Source organism: Coenobita brevimanus, chromosome 87, assembly GCF_032717465.1.
Source record: "Coenobita brevimanus isolate Jiangsu-jjx chromosome 87, ASM3271746v2, whole genome shotgun sequence".
Lineage (NCBI taxonomy): Eukaryota > Metazoa > Arthropoda > Malacostraca > Decapoda > Coenobitidae > Coenobita > Coenobita brevimanus.
The window spans coordinates 4,322,130-4,340,869 of record NC_137040.1 but is presented as its reverse complement, the minus strand read 5'-3'; the positions used below and the strand labels follow the sequence as shown (position 1 = coordinate 4,340,869).

Here is an 18,740-nt window from a genome sequence, read left to right as displayed (position 1 = left end):
CCTCTTCCTATTCTTTCATTCCCCTCCTATCCCTCCCTTCTCTTGCAGGTTTTTCAGCTCATCTCTACGAGGCCCTTCTTAAGTTCTATCTTTTTGCTTATGTACTTTTAGCCCTGACTGAACAATATTTAGCACCAATAGTATTTAATTTGTGAACTAAAAAAAAATATATATATCGTTTGCATTTAATACAGCATCCCATAAAATTTTCCTTACAGTAATAAACCTCAACGACTAGTTTTCCAATGGCTTGTTTCTCACACAAATCCTTACTTTTCGAATGTGTACAAACAGAACGGTTTGTTGTTAGGCCTTTGATGCTAGCCAGTAATCATCATCATTCTTATCATCCCAATCCTAATACCCACCTAAAAAATTTGGTGAGGTACTATCAAATATACAACCTTGGTATTTATGAAAAACATGAATATTTTCTGATATATCACGACACATCTGAGTGACCGAACATTTCTGCCCCACTCACATACACTCCAATATAATATATCGGTACCCAGATAAGTACACTATGTTAGAGCTTTCTCTCTCATGATTTTTGCCCCTACATTTCTTAAAGCATATCTCTACACGACAGTATTTAAGACTTAGTATCGACCGAAAATCCTTAGTCTCAGCACGTAAAGCACCATATTGATAACATTTTAGCAACACCCGCTAATACATATGAAAAACTTACTTAAATCCAACTAAATCCTCGTTATCACAGAAGACTTTTCAGTACTTCGTCCTTAGTTACTCATTCTGCATATCCTAACATTCATGTTTCTGTACTTTATCTATTTGTTTTTAATATGTAAATCAGTAGCACAACAATATCACGTGCTGGGGCGTAAAAATTTGCTGAGACAAAAGGGTGTGATTATCTAAGCCAATGAATATGCGATTTTTAAAAAAGCATTTGCAGCTTCTTCCTGTGTCTGTATGCTACGGCCCATAATTTTCACTTCTGTGTTACTGCTAGTGGTATACCGGTACGTCTGATTCTGTCGTTACTGAGACTGTTAGGTGTCATTGCTGTTACTGCTCCTTCTACGTTACTGCTACTTCTCCACCTGATTATGTTGTTGTCACTCTTTTTTGCTTCCGTCTCAACTCCTAACAGTTCTGATATCGTTTCTGTCTTCTTTGCTCCTCGTGCTGCTACTGATTCTCGTTACTGTTACTGAGTCTCTTTTCCTTACTGCTCCTGCCGTCCCCGTTACTGCTCCTCGTGCTGCTGCTGTTGCTGTGTGAGTTTCTTGTACTCTTCCTGCGTCACCTCCTCCACCAAGGCCTCGCTGGGATCCTTCTTGTCTTTCCCGTTCCTCTTCAGGCTGTGGACTGGAGGGAGGGAGGGGGAATTAGAATGGAGGTGCTCGTGAACAGATCGTTATACATTGTCTAACGTGAGTCATATGATTTTAGCACTTAATCAACATGCTTATCAGATGAGAATTAAATGGTAAATTCGTAAATGCAATATAAATGTCACAAAGAGGAGAATTTAGTTTCTTCAAATGTAAAAAGTAAGACTGATACAATTATATTGAGCACTGTATTGACAATGCATACATTAAATAAACCCAAAATTTCAAATGAGGGTTAAGGGTCAGATTTGTGGGCCTCCCCCCTCCCCCTGTAGTTACATCATTGATTTCATTACAAGAGGTCTACCTGAAGCTGAATAAATCGTTTGGAGGCAGCGATAACAAAATAAAATAGACGGAATGGGTTATGGAAGACATTTTCTACATACTTCTTTTAAGAGAACTTTCACAGTCAAATCACCTGGAGGCGGCAGAAATAAGATGAAAAGGACGCCATCACGCAGTATATAAAGGTCTAAAACAACTTATATGCAGGTGAAGAGACTGACAGGAACTTTTGGCTTGAACTTGCCCTTAAATTATCCTTTTGGCTGAAACTTGCCCCTAGATAACAAAAGCTTACTGGTGATAAGCCTGACAGGTTCTTTTGGCTGAAACTTGCTCTTAGAAAATAAAAACTTACTAGTGATAAGCTTGACTGGTCCGTCGGGCTTAAACTTGCCCTTAGGCGGAACATCCTTGATCCCGATGCCCACCCCGACCTTGTACTGAGGCAGGTCGTCCAGGGGGATCACTGTAGACGACACTGGCACCAGAACTGTGGAGGTAGAGTGGTTTTAGATGTGAGATAGATAGATAGATAGATAGATAACACAGATAATAGATATATATAGAGAGATAGACAGAGACAGAGATCGAGACAGATACAGTTAGATAGTAGACAGATTATAGATAAATAGTAGATATATATAGACAGACAAAGAGAGAGAGAGAGAGAGAGAGAGAGAGAGAGAGAGAGAGAGAGAGAGAGAGAGGAGGGAAAGTGAGCGTTACAAGGACGCGAAAATATCCGTAGGCATTATATTACTGTGTGCGTTTTGCTTGTCAGAACTGTAAAAAACAAGGTCATCATCATCATCATCATCATCATCATCATCACCACTATCATCATCATCATCATCATCATCACTAACACTATCATCATCATCATCATCAACATATCATCAAATCTTTAGGCTACATCTAATAAAAATCATCATCATAATCATAACCAAAAAAAAAATAGATGAATAAATTCTCACCTTATCACCAACAGCGATATATGGGAAATGAAATAAAAAAATAAAATCACAAACATACACGAGAACTAATAAAAACTTTCTGCATTAACCCTTTGAGCCCAGGAACACTGGTAATTTTATTTCCTTTTTTACATTACTGATTTTCTTTTTTAACTTAGCATAAAGTTTTTGAAATAAGAGATCTAGATACAGCCTTCATAAACCCCTTCAGTACGAGATGCCTTTTCTAATCTGAATAAAATGCCTTGGTATAGTTCTATTACCTTAACTGGAGGTGCTGGAGAGGGACGCCTTCGTGTGGTGGCGCCTTTTTAAATGGGCGTCTCCACTGCCCGGATATGCAAAAGTCCCTCAATTAGATCCCTATCTCACAAAAGGAGGATGGTGGACTGCCGAAAGAGGGCAACTTAAGCCTACAGTCCACTGGGTTTACGTTTCAGACAAAACCAGTGCAACAACAACAACAACAACAACAACAACAACTACTACTACTACTACTACTACTACTACTACTGCCACCTTAACTTGGTCCATATTTTTGTCCTTTTGCAACTTGTTGCACGCAGCGCAATGGCAGAAGACAATGCAACGGCTCTACATCCATTCCATTGCATTTCTTCGTGCTTAACATCATATTCTAAAGTTAACCTATTGCTATAACTTAACATTCAAGACGGAGAGATGGCAATTTTAGGCTAAGTTAGAGTAAATAGAGTATAGCAGCAAAAATCTCTCTACCTGTCTATAGCCAGACGCCTCGGCTGGGTGGCTACAAACAGATTGTCTCCATGTCGCACTGTCCACTACCATTTGGTTGCCCTCCCTTCAGCTCACATCCCTCTCTCACACATCCCCCCACTCCACCCCGGACGGACCAACAGCAACGAAAAACAACTTAAAAATGGACATCAGGAGGATTCTAGACTTCAACTCACCTGTTCTGTACTTCTCGGATTCTGTCTTCTGGTAGAGTTTCATTGGTCCGGCCACCACCAAAGTCGCTAGAGAGGCCACCAACACAAGGGTCATGGACGACACCTGGAGGAAGAATGAGTTAGAGACTGTCTCCGGCCACAGGGGAACTTTGTAACGGCTTAGAAATGTGTGTGTGTGTGTGTGTGTGTGTGTGTGTGTGTGTGTGTGTGTGTGTGTGTGTGTGTGTGTGTGTGTGTGTGTGTGTGTGTGTGTGTGTGTGTGTGTGTGTGTGTGTGTGTGTGTGTGTGCGTGCGTGCGTGCGTGCGTGCGTGCGTGCGTGCGTGCGTGCGTGCGTGCGTGTGTGTGTGTGTGTGTGTGTGTGTGTGTGTGTGTGTGTGTGTGTGTGTGTGTGTGTGTGTGTGTGTGTGTGTGTGTGTGTGGTGGGAGTGGCAGGTCAAGGCTTCAGTGAGAGTGTTGGGAGACCACGTACACACAACAGAGTTCACCGACCTCTACCCAGTTCATTATAAAGTTTGCACACTCTTCCCACACACTTCCCTATACAAATTATAAATTATACACTACTCTACAAACTTTCTATGTATTTCTTTTTAGTCCAGTATGAAGGTTCTCATTGATGTCTGCAGTTCTCTGATTTATATATAGCTCCTTACTCAGTTTCACATAATATTCCTTGCCATTTGTCTCACTCATACAAGTACTAAAAAAGTGAAAGTCAGGGTGAATGTTCAAGTGAAAAATGAAAAAAAAGCAAGACGATTAGTGATAACAATTAAGTTCTGAAGTTATTGTAAGGGTAAAATATGGGTAGGATCCATTATAAGTATGAACGCTTAGGCCATATTCATAAATTTAAAGAATCTTAGTCATAGCAAATTTCTTCGGTATGTATGTCTCTATAACAGTTAATATTCTTTTATCATGACTACTTTCTTTCACTTATTTTCCACTTCAGTATTCACTCTCGTTCGTAAAGTGTTTGGTTGTTGTAAGAGTTAAAAAGAATGAATAAAAATCTGATATACAATTTAGGCTGGAGGTAGTTTATGAATATGACACTTGGATTGCCAATATCGTCAAGACAATGGCATTTAGGGTCGCACTGTAAGTGACTTTGGGATTTCCTAACACCCCCCCCCCCGTTTTAGCGACTTACCCTTCACATTACACATCAGTATATCAGTTATAGCTGGGTTTTGAGGTGTGAGATGGGTAGGACAGATGATTAATTCGATCCCAGTGGCTCTGAGGGTCGTGTTCTGATTTTTTTTTTTTTTTTCAATGCAAGGAAGAAGGAACCAAAGGCCAGGAGCATATGAGTCTTCGTAGCACCTCTTGCGGAGCTTTTTTTTTTTTTTTATTTTTTTTTGTATTATTAAACCATATCAATAGATTTCCTTTTTGTATCCATTTCATATCAAAGTAGTTTTCATCAGTAACATACAATATGACACCGGGGTGTAATATGCTAAAATAAATTGCTAATCAAAAAATGCTAGGGTCACCTGCGTCATTTAGAATACTATAGTAGGACTCGCGCACGTTTGCGGCTGTGGTGTGGTCCGCACCTGTGTACAGTGTTGCCACGTTTTCTATACCGTTATCTCTCTCTCTCTCTCTCTCTCTCTCTCTCTCCTGGCGGGAAATGTGAGCCACCCTGAGTACTTTTGATTCTTTTATAAGTTATTTATAATTGTGCTTTCATCTGTTAATTTGGTTTTGTTATATTTAGTAGTAGATGGAGTGTCAAAGTTACTGTCTGCTGAGATGTGGGTTTGTTGGGGTGGTGGTCCAGGGGGGAGGGGAAGTGTGAAGGGGGATTTGACCTGAGACACCCAGGAGGGATTAAGAAGGGAGGGAAGGGGAAGGGGGGGCTGGATTCACCTACCACATGGCGGGAAATGTGAGCCACCCTGAGTACTTTTGATTTTTATAAGTTATTTATAATTGTGCTTTCATTTGTTAATTTGGTTTTGTTATATTTAGTGACGCCGACAATGCATTCAATGCATGCCCCTCTCCTGCCTCTCTCTCTCTCTCTCTCTCTCTCTGTAGGGAAGCTATCTGTCAGTGCTGCCACTCACAAGAATTATATGAATTATTTCTTTTACTTTGGATATTGGCATATTTCTTCTTTTTTCAGGCTCATTCTATTATATCCATAACTGTAATATTATTAACCACCCTAAAACTACGCTAAAAAACATTAAGAGTGACTGCTATTTCTTTTAGCAACACTGTACAATATGTATGCCATGTTTCTGTGTTACTGTATAAATATTTTATGCATAATTAGATTACTGTTGATTCATCCATCAAAATACACAAGTGTAAGTTTTATTCATCTGAATTTATCGAATTTGTGATGCCTTGTACATAAATAGCTTCCGTTTCACATCGCAAGTTGAGGAAACGTGGCACCATTGTAAACAGGTGCGAGCCACACCACAGGCGCTTGCGGGCGCAAGGCCGACTATAGCCTGAATTCAGTACTCCCCGTGTTTATATCTGTTCCACTGACCCCACCTACACAACATAAAAACACTCCAATTACATTTATTTTCGTCTAACTTGATCTAAAACTGTCATCTTCCCATCCTGAATGCCGAGTTGGAACAAACGACTAACGCATGGAACATGGCGCTAATTACAAAGATGTGCTATAGAAAGAACGTACAGTTGTAGCATTATCTTTTTCTGTCGCTGAGCTACTAGAAATATGCCATAAAATGACGAAACATCTGCCCAAGTTAAGGTGAAAAAATTTTATCATAGCAACAGATCTGAATGTAAATCCCTAGTGTATCACAGAAGAGACGGTGAGCATTAGTTTCCAAGTCAGGTGCCGTGTGAAGGCTGCGAGGGATCAGTCCTTCGTATGTCGCAAATGAACTACTGAACCTTCGAGACGGGTTTCCTAGCCAATGTCCAGAACTGGATTAATAAAAAAGTGAGAAGTTGATGTGGAAATTTAGCGCTGTGTTGCAATGGCAGTATTTGTGAGTGAAAGTCTAATTACGTCATCGACTGAAATAACTCAACAGGGTGTAAACGGTTAGGACTGAATTCAGGTCTGTATGATTTTGCAGACGGACATGCTACACACCCGACCACCGAGAGGCCAGGAAGGGAAAGGGAGGAAATACTAAAATGTTTTGGAAAGGTTGACAATTGCGATGGCGTAAAGCAGGTAGGGGAAAATTGCGAAAGGAAAAGTACAGGGGAAATGCGGAAGACAGGCACAGAAGAAAACGAGGAAGGCAGATACAGAGGTAAAATGCGGAAGGCAGGTATGGAGGGAAAATGCGGAAGGCAGGTAGAGAGGGAAATTGATGATAAAGTGGAGACACGACCTTCCACCCTCATTATCCTCATCATCATTCATTTGGGCTAATCACACGCAGGACCAGGTTTTCCTCCCACTTTCTCGACTCCACACTTTATACATTCTATCCATCGCAGTTTCCGTCAACAAAATACCAGCTCTTGCCTTTCTTTAGTCTGGTTTAACCCTTTCTTTTTTGTATTTTCTCCTGCTCGTACTGATGATTTTTTTTTTTCTTTTTTCTTTTTTTCATGTTTAGTGGAGAAATCTGACAGTGAAAGGGTCATTTAAGACTGCATATATTCCCTACCCCCATATCCCCCAAACCTATCTTTCCTTGGGTAAAATCGTCCTGAGTTAGTAAAAAGAAAGTACACATGACTTTCTTGGACAAAAAGGATTAATGTGTCCGTCTGGCTACACATCTACACTTTGCTCTGTTTAGTCGACTCGTTTATTAATTCAGATTTTGTTTTCCCTTTGACCAATATAAATTTCCCTTTAACCCTTTCAATAAGGTGAACTCTTTTTTAAAGTTTATTCTTGCTGCCTCCTGACGACTTTACTCAACATAGGAGGTAATCACAATGTAGTGCTATGGAAAGGCTGTTGAACTGTAGCACCGTCTTTTTCTGCAAGTGGGTTACTAGGGATACTGAGCGGGTAAAGTCTGTATTTAACCTCTCCAGTTCCAAAGTCACTCGTAAATTGAATAAATGCCTCTGAAACAACACGACAAAAGTAAGGCAATACTTAAAATGCGAAAAAAAGATTAATCCATTCACCACTACGACATGCATTTCGGTTTTATATATTTACTTAGACGGAGATTAATTTATTAATTTGTTTATTTATTTATTTACTCATTTATTGCTGGATGGTTAGATACAGCAACCAGTAATCCTTTCACCACAATTGGCCTCGTTTGAATCGAAGAAAAGAGTCAGGGAGAAGCAGGAATAGAGAGAAAAATGCACCCTACTGCAGCTTGCTTAACTGCAGAGCTGATGATGCAACGGAGAATTTCGTAAACGAATTTCAGTAGGACGTTGCCCAGCTTGATGTTAGTATTTCGTTCTTTTGTTCTGTTCAGTTTTCATTCTTACTGATTTATTATTATTATTATTATTATTAATTATCATTATTATTATTATTATTATTATTATTATTATTTTTATCGTTACTACTATTGCTACTTCTACTATTACTACTACTACTAGAAGTAGTAGAACTACTATTACTACTACTAGTAGTAGTAGTACTACTACTACAACTACTACTACTATTATTATTATTATTATTATTATTATGATGATGATGATGATGATGATGATGATGATGATGATGATGATGATGATTACTATTATTATTATACTGGGAGAGATTTTAAGCTCCATAAAATCAAATGGCTTTATCCTCTGCACAATATCCAAGTATACCTCATCCACTGGAAGGATTATCATGCGCAGTATCTGAGCCACATCCTACACAGCATACAAATATGATGGTGTGTGTGTGTGTGTGTGTGTGTAAGAGAGAGAGAGAGAGAGAGAGAGAGAGAGAGAGAGAGAGAGAGAGAGAGAGAGAGAGAGAGAGAGAGAGAAGAGGGGGGAAGAGAACCACACCCCACAAAATAAGCACCCGTGCCACTGACACTCTCAACACAATACCTGTCATTTACTAATCACCTGTACAGAGACAATGGAGGAAAACTCCCAGGCACACACCATACAATGCAATGCACATACGATACACACTGCAACATACACCAATACAATGCAATACACATACTCGTACACTACACACTGCAACATACAACCATGAAAACAGCGTACATACAACATCGTTACAGCACAATACAATTGCAATACGAAAACTACAATACACTACTGTTTACGACAATACAGTGCAGGGAAACTATCTAATTAAATATCTGTCTGTTCATCCATCCATCCATCCATCTATCGATCTATCTATCAGTAACTAGACGCCTTAATGCTGAAAAAGGTAACCACGAAGCAAGTGGTCTCTATGCCATTCTCTCCTCCATCAACAGGCTTCACTCTCCAGCTGAAAGCACATTCTCCCTCGAACCCCTCTCCACCCCATGCCTCCATCTCATCTCCAATCTCCCCCTCCCCCTCCTCCACCTCCTTCACATACACTCTCCTAGTCAGTCTCATTCTCCATCCACAGGCCAAAATCATCTCAGCAAGAAAGTGTCATCGTACTGTTGTTGTGGCCCCAAGCTCTGAACCCGGTGGACTGCAGGCTGAAATTGCTCTTCTCCTGCAGTCCACCATCTCCCTTTTGGAAGATAGGGAAGTAGAGGAACAGCCTCGTTATATAGCACCGCGTGAAGGCCTCCCCTCGAGAGTAAACGTACTGAAGCATTGGCGGAAATTTCTTCTAAGTCTTCACTATATAAATATCTCTTTTATCTAAATATATCGTCTGGGAAGGCAAGAATGCAATAAGAAACGCCTTCGTACTCAACGAATATGACACACACACACACACACACACACACACACACACACACACAATGGCGTCGGGGGAGAAGGTTGAGTTACGTCCTTGGTTTTTGAGTACCATTTTCTGTGTGTGTGTGTGTGTGTGTGTGTGTGTGTGTGTGTCACGGTCTGTATGTCAAAATTACTGAAGTGAAGCAACATCATTTGAGGGAGGAGAAGAAATAGGAAGAAAAGATGAAGAAGAAGAGGAAGAACACTAACAGAGGATGGAGGTTGGAGAGGCAAAAATAGCACGTAAAAATAGGAGGAAGGATCGAAGGACACAAGAGGAGCAAAAGGAGAGACAAGAGAGGAAGGAGAAAGAAATGGTGATGATGATGATGATGATGATGATGGTAGCCTTGTGGACGAGGTGAAGGTAAGGAGAGAAAACTGAGAAGAATCTGAAGACAGGATGATATATGAATTAATAAAAAACACAAATAAAAAAGATGAACAGAGAACATCATCATCATCATCATCATCATCATCATTACCATCATCATTACCATCATCATCATCATCATCATCATCATTACCATCATCATCATCATTACCATCATCATCATCATCATGATTATAATCAGTGATATTTGAAATAAAAATGAGCTAGACTCCGCGTATCTAAGCCTTTGATTATATGTACTTTATTTCTTCTTTCTTTTGAGAGAGAGAGAGAGAGAGAGAGAGAGAGAGAGAGAGAGAGAGAGAGAGAGAGAGAGAGAGAGAGAGAGAGAGAGAGAGAGAGAGAGAGAGAGAGAGAGAGAGAGAGAGAGAGAGAGAGACGAGGGGGAAGGAGACAGGTGAGAATGATTATGAAGATACCAGCAAAAAATGTAAACAAAGATAAAAGAAGAAAAAATGAAAGAGAAGACAAAGAATGAGGAGAAATAACAAAGAATAAAGACAGGACAGAAGAGGAGGGAGAGAAGAGGCGAGAAGAAAGAGGAAAGGAGAGGCAAGAAGATAGGATGCAAGAGAAGAGAGGAGAGGATAGTCACGAGGAAGAGGAAGAGGATAACGGCACCCTGGTAGGACTGGACTGAGAAGGTGCTGGTGGGTTAAAATGATCCCCCTTCTGCCCTTCCCCCTCCTCCCTTGTGCCTTATTTGGTGTCTCCTCCCTCCTTCCCTCCCTCTCTCTCTCTCTCTCTCTCTCTCTCTCTCACAGACACATACACACTGGCTTCTACTGTACATACATCCTATTATTCACAGACACAGACACACACACACACACACACACACACACACACACACACACACACACACACACACACACACAATGGCTTAAACACCAGCACAAACAAGTATGTTTACCTAAAAATACACACATACTTCTCTCACCCTACCCACACACACACACACACACACACACACACACACAGACTAATCATACACAAAGGCATTTCCTCTACTGCACAACCACCATACATAATTTCATATCCTTGATCCATCACACTTCTTATTCCACATTCATCCGTCATCTACTACATTCGTCCACTTCGTCATATTCATTCCTCTCAACCACGTAAGGAAATGTATCAGCGTCATGAAAAAAGAGCGTCTGTGATAACTACGTCGGTAATGAAAAGATGAAAAATGGCTACAGGAGAATATTTATACAAGGTAGGTCGTTATATAAGTAAAATATAAATAACCTACTAAAATAATAACACATAATAGAAGAGAATATTTACCTCCCTCACCACGACAACGCCTCTTTCTGTATTCTTGTTGACGGCATAAACTTTCATTTAGTAAGGACAGAGTTATAACGGGAGGAGTTCTAAATAAAGTCTAATAACGTCTTAACTAAAATGGTACTATCTGTTTTATTCTTGCTGCCACCAGACTCTCTTATCAAGCTTATGAGGGAGAATATGAAACAGTAATATGCAAAACAAATCGAAATGGAAGAGTGTCGGGAGATGCTACTAAGCCCACGAACCTACAGTCCCATGAAATTCTGTCTCACCAACCACCCAGACCCAAACCCACTGGCACCCATCCACCCAACCACCCCCTCATCCTTCAGTACACACCAACGCAGCCACTTTCACCCACACCAGCGACCCCAAGGGGTGAGGCAGAACGGTGAGTCGGTTACGTCATCACCAAGCTGAATCACTACGTAGCAAACCCTCAGCAGCAAATATCCTCATTAAATATTATCTACTTCCTCAACAATTATTATGTCATTACTATCTTCACTACTTGATTAGCTGAGGATAAGAGTTGGCCTATAGTTCTTTCATCTTAATATGGCCCAGATTTTCGTCCTTTAGCGGCTTATTTCACTTAGCTCACTGCCAGAAAGAATTATGCGTCAGATCCACAGGACTTTACATGACAAGCATCACATTCTAGCGATAATCTGTTGCTGCAACTGAACAAGAAAATTAGAGAGACTGCAATGTTAGGCCAAGTTAAAGGAAAGACTATAATTTTTCGCCTTTATCTTTTGCTTTCCGCCACTGCTTAATATCCTTCAGTTGAGAGAGCTTCGGTATGACTCTGCCCATAGATGCGTTAGGGTGGACTACAGGGGAGGAGGACTGCAGGGGAGGAGGACTGCAGGGGAGGAAGACTGCTGGGGAGATGGGCTGCAGGGAAATATTCTATCTGTTTCTTCATCAAATATTTCTCATAGGATCGATCCGTAGCTGTTTTATGGCCATAAATTGTGGCGTTATTCATGGCTCTGTCCTTTCACCCTCTTTCTATTACTCATCAGTAAGTTGTAAAGCCAATCAAGAAAGTAACCGAGCACACTTCGCTCAGAACAATCTCACAAAATAGACAATGGTTACTGAAAAATCCTTGATGATTCTACCCCACGCCAATGATCTTAGTTTAATGTGTATGCCATATACATCGCCTACTTAACATTAGTCATTACAGTTATTAAAGACGCATTCAGTTGGTAAAAGATTAATTACCTTGAGACATCATGAACTATATTTATCAGTTTCTGGTCGTTGGTTCCTTCTTCCTTGCATTGAAAAAAAAAAAAAAAAAAAAAAAAAGTTAGGATACCATCAGCTCCCTCGTGCACAATACTTTTTTGATCGACTGCACATCTAATCCTGCAGACTCATGTGTTGGTGATTTCACTCTTCGCTTTTCTACCCGCTGCGTGAAACGTCCTTCGCTACAGTTACTATAAAGTCACGCAAGGAGGTTTGTGGTACATATGACTTATGATTTGTCAGTTATTTTCAGTTATTTTCTGGTGTGTGTGTGTGTGTGTGTGTGTGTGTGTGTGTGTGTGTGTGTGTGTGTGTGTGTGTGTGTGTGTGTGTGTGTGTGTGTGTGTGTGTGTGTGTGTGTGTGTGTGTGTGTGTGTGTGTGTGTGTGTGTGTGTGTGTGTGTGTGTGTGTGTGTGTGTGTGTGTGTGTGTGTGTGTGTGTGTGTGTGTGTGTGTGTGTGTGTGTGTGTGTGTGTGTGTGTAAGGGACTCGTCTTTTCAATTCCCTGAATTCGGTGCCTTAAATTTTCCATACTAACATCGGACTATTTTATTCAGCTTCAGAGAAAGTTTTCGAAATGAAGGACTTGGACATAGTCTTCATTAACTCACATTACCTCCTTCACTACTATAGATCTGTCTTAAGAAAAAATATTCGTCTGGTGGTACCGAAATAAATAAATAAATAAATAGATCAATAAATCAATCAACGAAGTGAAGGAGCTGATGGTTCAAAAACTTATTAATCCATTTTGCTACAATGCGCTGCCTCACACAAATCGGCCATCTTATTATCGTCACCAGTATGTATTGCTCGGCCTATCATCGCTTTCGTTCCTTCCATCTGAATTAAAAGCAAAACAAAACTACTGTAACCGTCATTTTCGTTCTGGGTTCCGGACTGCAATATTTTACTATTTTAATTAATTCCTTCGCTGCATTGGATTTAAGGTAGCATCAGACGATTTTGTTAGACCGAGAGAAATCGCAGCAATTAAAAGAGTAAAGTGTAACAAAAGGAGAATAAAGGATGTATGGGTGATCCTCTCAACCATACCACGACGAGAGGCTTCTTCTTGGCTGAATAAAATCGTCTGGAGGTAGAAAAAATAAAATACAAAAGGACATCTTTGTACAGAAGGGATTAATGATTGCCACTTAAACCCCCCTTTCGCTCCTGGGCTGAGTAAAATCGACTGACGGGAGAAAGACTGAAACATACAACTAGTCGTCATTCTAAAACAGATACTGGAGGTTCTTGCTGACCCTCTTCACTACGAAAGGTCTGTCTGTCTGTCTTCTCTTCAGTTCTCCTCCTCCTCCTCCTCCTTCTCCTCTCTCTCTCTCTCTCTCTCTCTCCGTTATATAATTTCTTCCTGGCAACAAGAATAAAAGGTCAAAATAGGTCAAGGTTCCAAGGAGTAAAATGTCATGACCTATACGTGTTTCTTGTGGTCTTTGAGTCGCATTCCATTTTCTTTAGTTCTTGCAACATCTCTTCCTAAGCGATTTATTTTGCACATTAAACCTCTTGTATGTTAATGATGCAAACAATGTCGATATTTAAACGATACAAGCAGCGCACTATGAAATGCTAAGGAGTAATATGTAAAGTAATTCGCTGAGGAAGAGGTGTTAGCGGATCTTTGTGTTTCCCATGGTATCCTTTTTAATCTGATTTATTTATTATTTATTATTAGCCCTTTGGGGCTAAGATGCGAATGAATGTGTTTGAATGGATGAGTAAATGGAGAGTGAGTCGTCCTGTCTCGGCTACCTCCCTTTCCTTGGGGGAAGCAGCCTAGGTATATAGATAGATAGATTTATTATTTAATTATTTATGTATTTATTTATTGCAATAACTGTTCAGTTAATTCCCCATATGTCCTGTTATTTGCAATCCCTCTTTAGCTCCCTGCAATTCCCGTCCACTTCCTTGCAACACTATATTCTTTGCAATCCGTGTTCTTGCAGTCTTAGTCACCCAAGGACAGGAAGGACCTTCTACCTTTTTTTTACTCACTTCCTCTGTCACGCTCGTTTTGCCCTTTGCAACCCTCCCTTTTTCCTTTGCAATTCCATTCTGTCTTTGTTTATGTCTTTTGCAATCGATGTTCTCTTCATTGCAGTCCCAGTTCTGTTCCTTGCAATTCCTGTTCTTCCTCTGTTCAGTCTTTTGCAATCCAGTTTCCCCCTTTTGCAAGCCCAATTCTGTTCTTTCAATGTGTGTTCTCTTCCATGCAGTCTCTATTTTTTTTTCCTTTACAGTTATAGTTCTATTTTGTTCGTTCTCTGTTCATTCTTTTCTGATCTCTGTTCTGTCCTTTGCAATGCCATGTTTAGTTCTTTTCAGTGTCTCTTCAACTCTCTCTCTCTCTCTAAATTCTACGTCCAGTTCTTGCAATCATCGCTCTGTCCGTGATCTGTCCCCCGGAGTCCTTGATCTTGTTCTTTCAGCCAAGGAAAAGATTCATAATAATACAAGGATAGGAAGGATCGTATTTTTTTTATATATTTACCTCCGCCAAGGAGGTTATGTTTTCACCCCTGTCTGTTTGTTCGTTTGTTGGTTGGTTGGTTTGTGAGCAAGATTACACAAAAACTACTGGACGGATTTCCACGAAACTTGGTAGCAGAATGGGTCTTGGCCCAGACCAGACTCCACTAAATTTTGGTGCGGATCCGTATAAAGGTGAGGATCCAGGATTTTTTTTTTTTTTTTCACTTTCTTTAACATTGCGAGATAGGGCGTTTTTCGACATTTTCGTAAATTTTTCAGGGAATATTGCATGGAACTTGATGAAAAAAATAAAGCATATTTTGGATGTTGGTATCTACGAATGTGTACAATTTGGCGCTGATCCATATAAAATTCCTGATCCAGCGGATTTAAATATGCTTTTATAGGCGGGTAGTCTTTTACAATATTGGATTAGACTTGACTGAATTAAAAGGAACTGCATGTTGCGCCGGTATGCGTTCTACCGAGTGCCATTCTAGTTTTTCCTGCTTTTTTTTTTTTTTCAACCTGTCACTCCATTTGCAGTCCATGTTCACTGTTCATCATCTTCAGTATTTTAGATGCTATGATATTTCTAGGACCGGCCCCGTCAGTCGGTCACATCTAAGTATTTTCGCACAAGATCGTTCATTCTAGCAAATCTCCATATAATCCTGTATCTATAATTTTTTTTTTTAATCTCTACCTTATGTTCACCCCTTTGCACTCCACACTGTGTCCCTATTTAGTCAGTTGCAGTGTCTGTTTTGTCGCTAGTGCCCTTTGTAGTTTTTGTTTTGCCCCTGTAATGTCCCTCATAGTCTTTGTTTTGTCCTCGATGTGCCCTTTGTAATCTCTGTTTTGTCCTCGTTATGCCCATTGTAATCTGTTTAGTCCTCGTTGTGCCCTTTGTAATCTTTGTTCTGCCCCTGTTATGCCCTTCTTAGTCTTTGTTCTACCCCCGCTTTGCCCTTTATAGTCCCTGATCTACTCCTGCTATGCCCTTTGTAGTCTGTTTTGTTCTTGTTATGCCCCTTTGCTGTCTTTGTTCTGCCCCTGCTGCGCCCTTTATAGTCTCGCTATGCCCTCTGTAGTCTCGATATGTCCTTTGTAGTCTCGTTATGCCCTTTGTAGTCTCGCTATGCCCTTTGTAGTCTCGTTATGCCCTTTGTAGTCTCGTTATTCCTTTTGTAGTCTCGTTATGTCCTTTGTAGTCTCGTTATGCCCTTTGTAGTCTCGTTATTCCTTTTGTAGTCTCGTTATGCCCTTTGTAGTCTCGTTATGCCCTTTGTAGTCTCTGTTCTATCCCTGATCTATCCCCCTGCAGTTCTTAATCTCGCTGTCTTAGTCACGCAGGAAGAGGCTCGTTAGTACAGGGACAGGAAACGCGGGTGTTCAGGGATTTTATATTTTCTGTCATTTCCCTTCCAATCTCTCTGCTCCTCCTGCTTTGTTCTCTTCCATCCCTGTTCGGTCATTTGCAGTCCCTGTTTCACTCCTCTGCAATTCCTGTTAATGTCTCTGCAATCCCTATTTGAGCCTTTTCATTTTCTGTTAAGTTCTTTGGAATCCGTTTCACTTCTCTGCAATTTCTGTTAACGTCTTTGCAATTCAAGTTCGGTCCTTTGCAATCGCTGTCGCAGTTCTCTGCAATTCAAGTTAACGTCTTTGCATTCCTTGTTTCACTTTCTGCAATTCCTGTCTACGTATTTGCGGTCTATTCTTTCTGTTGCAATCCCTGTTCTCTCCTTTGAAGTCCCTGTTCCTTCCTTGCAATCTACGTTGAACCTGTTTTTAACCACTGTTCAGTCCATTCGAATCCCCGTCTACCTTTTGCAATTTCCGTTCTCTCTCTTGCAATCCCTTATCCAGAACCTTATACAGCTATCTACAACCATTAAGGATAACTTTACACCCTTTATTTTTCCATACGCTCCATTGTCTCACTCCTTGCAACTCCCATCCACTCCTTTGCAACATAATTTCAACCATGTGCAACCTGTATTCAACCACGCCAGCCCACGCTCAAACTTCCCACCCCCTGTGACGTCAAGCCTCCCACGTGCGAATAACACCAAGGCCACTCCCACGTACGGCATCCTTTCGGGGGGTAGGCTATTCTTAAAAGACCAGTCCAACAGTTATTCAGCACAGCATTATGGGGCTTAATGCGTCCTTGAACTGGGCTTGTTTTGGCATGGCTGAGTCTTTATCACTTATTCCACTGGCAACCTTGACGATGGGAACGAAGGGATCCGGATTCACGAACGGGCTTACGATTCATTCCCTCGATCGTAGCTAAGTCGTGTTATTTTTTTTTCTCCAGGGGGAAGCACGGGCCTAAGAAGATTCAGACACACTCCTCTCCCCGTCCTACTTGCAGAAAAACATCATAGTTACAACTGGGAAGAGATCGTTAAGTCTGTTTGTGAATACGCTCCCAGCCAGTCAGACAAGCTCACCCCCTCACATATTGCAACAGGGAAATACTATTCTGGTCCTTCCTGCTATCAACCTGTACTGGAATTGCGGGAAAATCAGGACACACTTGATTCACACCCACTTAAAAAACAAGAAAAATCATAGAGAAAAGTTAGAGAAATCCGATAACCCAGTAGAAACCTTTCCTTTTCTATGGCGGGGAGTGAAAGCGTTGGAGGTACCGACTCGACGCGGCATAACCACTTTCTCCGGCGGATGTATTTCCCTTTAGCACGCATTTCTCGTAACTTTAAGGGTGTTTTCATGTTTCTGTGATACCGAGAGGGTGAGAGAGGACCTGCTAGGATGAGAGAAGGAGAAAGGGGAAGGAGGAGAAATAGAGAGAGAGTGTGAGGAGAGAAGGCACCAATTCGACGCAGTAAAACCACTTTTCCCCCTACCGAGTTTCACTAACACTAATACCCCGTAACCTCGTGGGTGTTTCTACGTCCCTCTGATGTTAATAGGGTGAAAAAAAGACTTACTATGATTAGGGAGGTAGGAAAGAGGCAGAACAGGGTGCATGTAGCGAGGAGAGGCGGGGGAAAGGAGAGGTGTTCGAAATGGCACACTATCACTTTCTCTCACCAGTCTACGAATTTCACTTAAACACTTGTTTCTCGCAAATTTACGGGTATTTCTAAGTTGCTGTGGTTCTGTGAAGGAGAGGGAAGACATACCATGAAAACGGAGAGGGAGAGGGAGGCAGGAGAGGGATGAAGGAGAGGTTGTGTTCGCCTTGGCTAAACCGCTTTCTCCTATTCCCAAAACTTCGCTTCAGCAGTTATTTCCCGGAACTTTAAGAATAACTCGATGCTTATGAGGTGTTGTGAGCATGAGAGAAGACCTACCATGATGAAGGAGGGGTGGAGGGAGGCAGAGGTGAGGCAGGAGAGGCGGGGTGGTACAAACAGGTGTGCAGGCTCAGGGGAGACTGAGGTGAGGCAGCGGCATCTCAGGTGAGCCAGTGGGGGAGGAAGAGGAATGGGGGGTGGGGGGACGGAGGGAGAAAGTGAGTGAGGTAGGTGCCACTTGCGGGCTTGTCAGAGTTGCCAGTACCAATTCGCAGATGTCGCCGTATGTTTGAATGTAAAAAGAAGGAACCAAAGGCTGAAAACCCAAACGATAATCCCTTCCCAATGAAACCAAAGAAGATAGAGTCAAAATCAAGACAAGATTATTAAGAGATGCTCACTGGGAGGTTATATAATATATATATATATATATATATATATATATATATATATATATATATATATATATATATATATATATATATATATATATATATATATATATATATTTACTTTCATCTGTTCTCTTATCCAGGAAACTCTCTTTTTATCTCTGTACGTGGCACCTAACGTAATCCTTTCCATTCCCTCTCACC

General features: G+C 41.0%; 1 protein-coding gene across 1 annotated transcript; it reads right to left on the bottom strand.

Annotated features, from left to right (window-relative positions):
* Positions 1-628: 628 nt before the first annotated feature.
* On the bottom strand, positions 629-18,274 carry LOC145410928 (uncharacterized). Its single transcript, XM_080280970.1, has 4 exons — positions 18,202-18,274; positions 3,562-3,664; positions 2,008-2,142; positions 629-1,338 (listed from the first exon to the last, which is right to left on the bottom strand). The coding sequence occupies exons 1-4, from the start codon at positions 18,202-18,204 to the stop codon at positions 1,217-1,219; spliced, it is 363 nt and encodes a 120-aa protein (XP_080137096.1). The 5' UTR covers positions 18,205-18,274; the 3' UTR covers positions 629-1,216.
* Between the last annotated feature and the right edge of the window lie 466 nt (positions 18,275-18,740).

Excerpts from the sequence above, each read along its gene's own strand:
- LOC145410928 (XM_080280970.1), bottom strand. Across the intron at positions 2,143-3,561 it reads ATCCGAGAAGTACAGAACAG|TTCTGGTGCCAGTGTCGTCT; the intron begins GTGAGTTGAAGT and ends CTACCTCCACAG. Across the intron at positions 1,339-2,007 it reads ACCAGTCAAGCTTATCACTA|TCCACAGCCTGAAGAGGAAC; the intron begins GTAAGTTTTTAT and ends CCCTCCCTCCAG.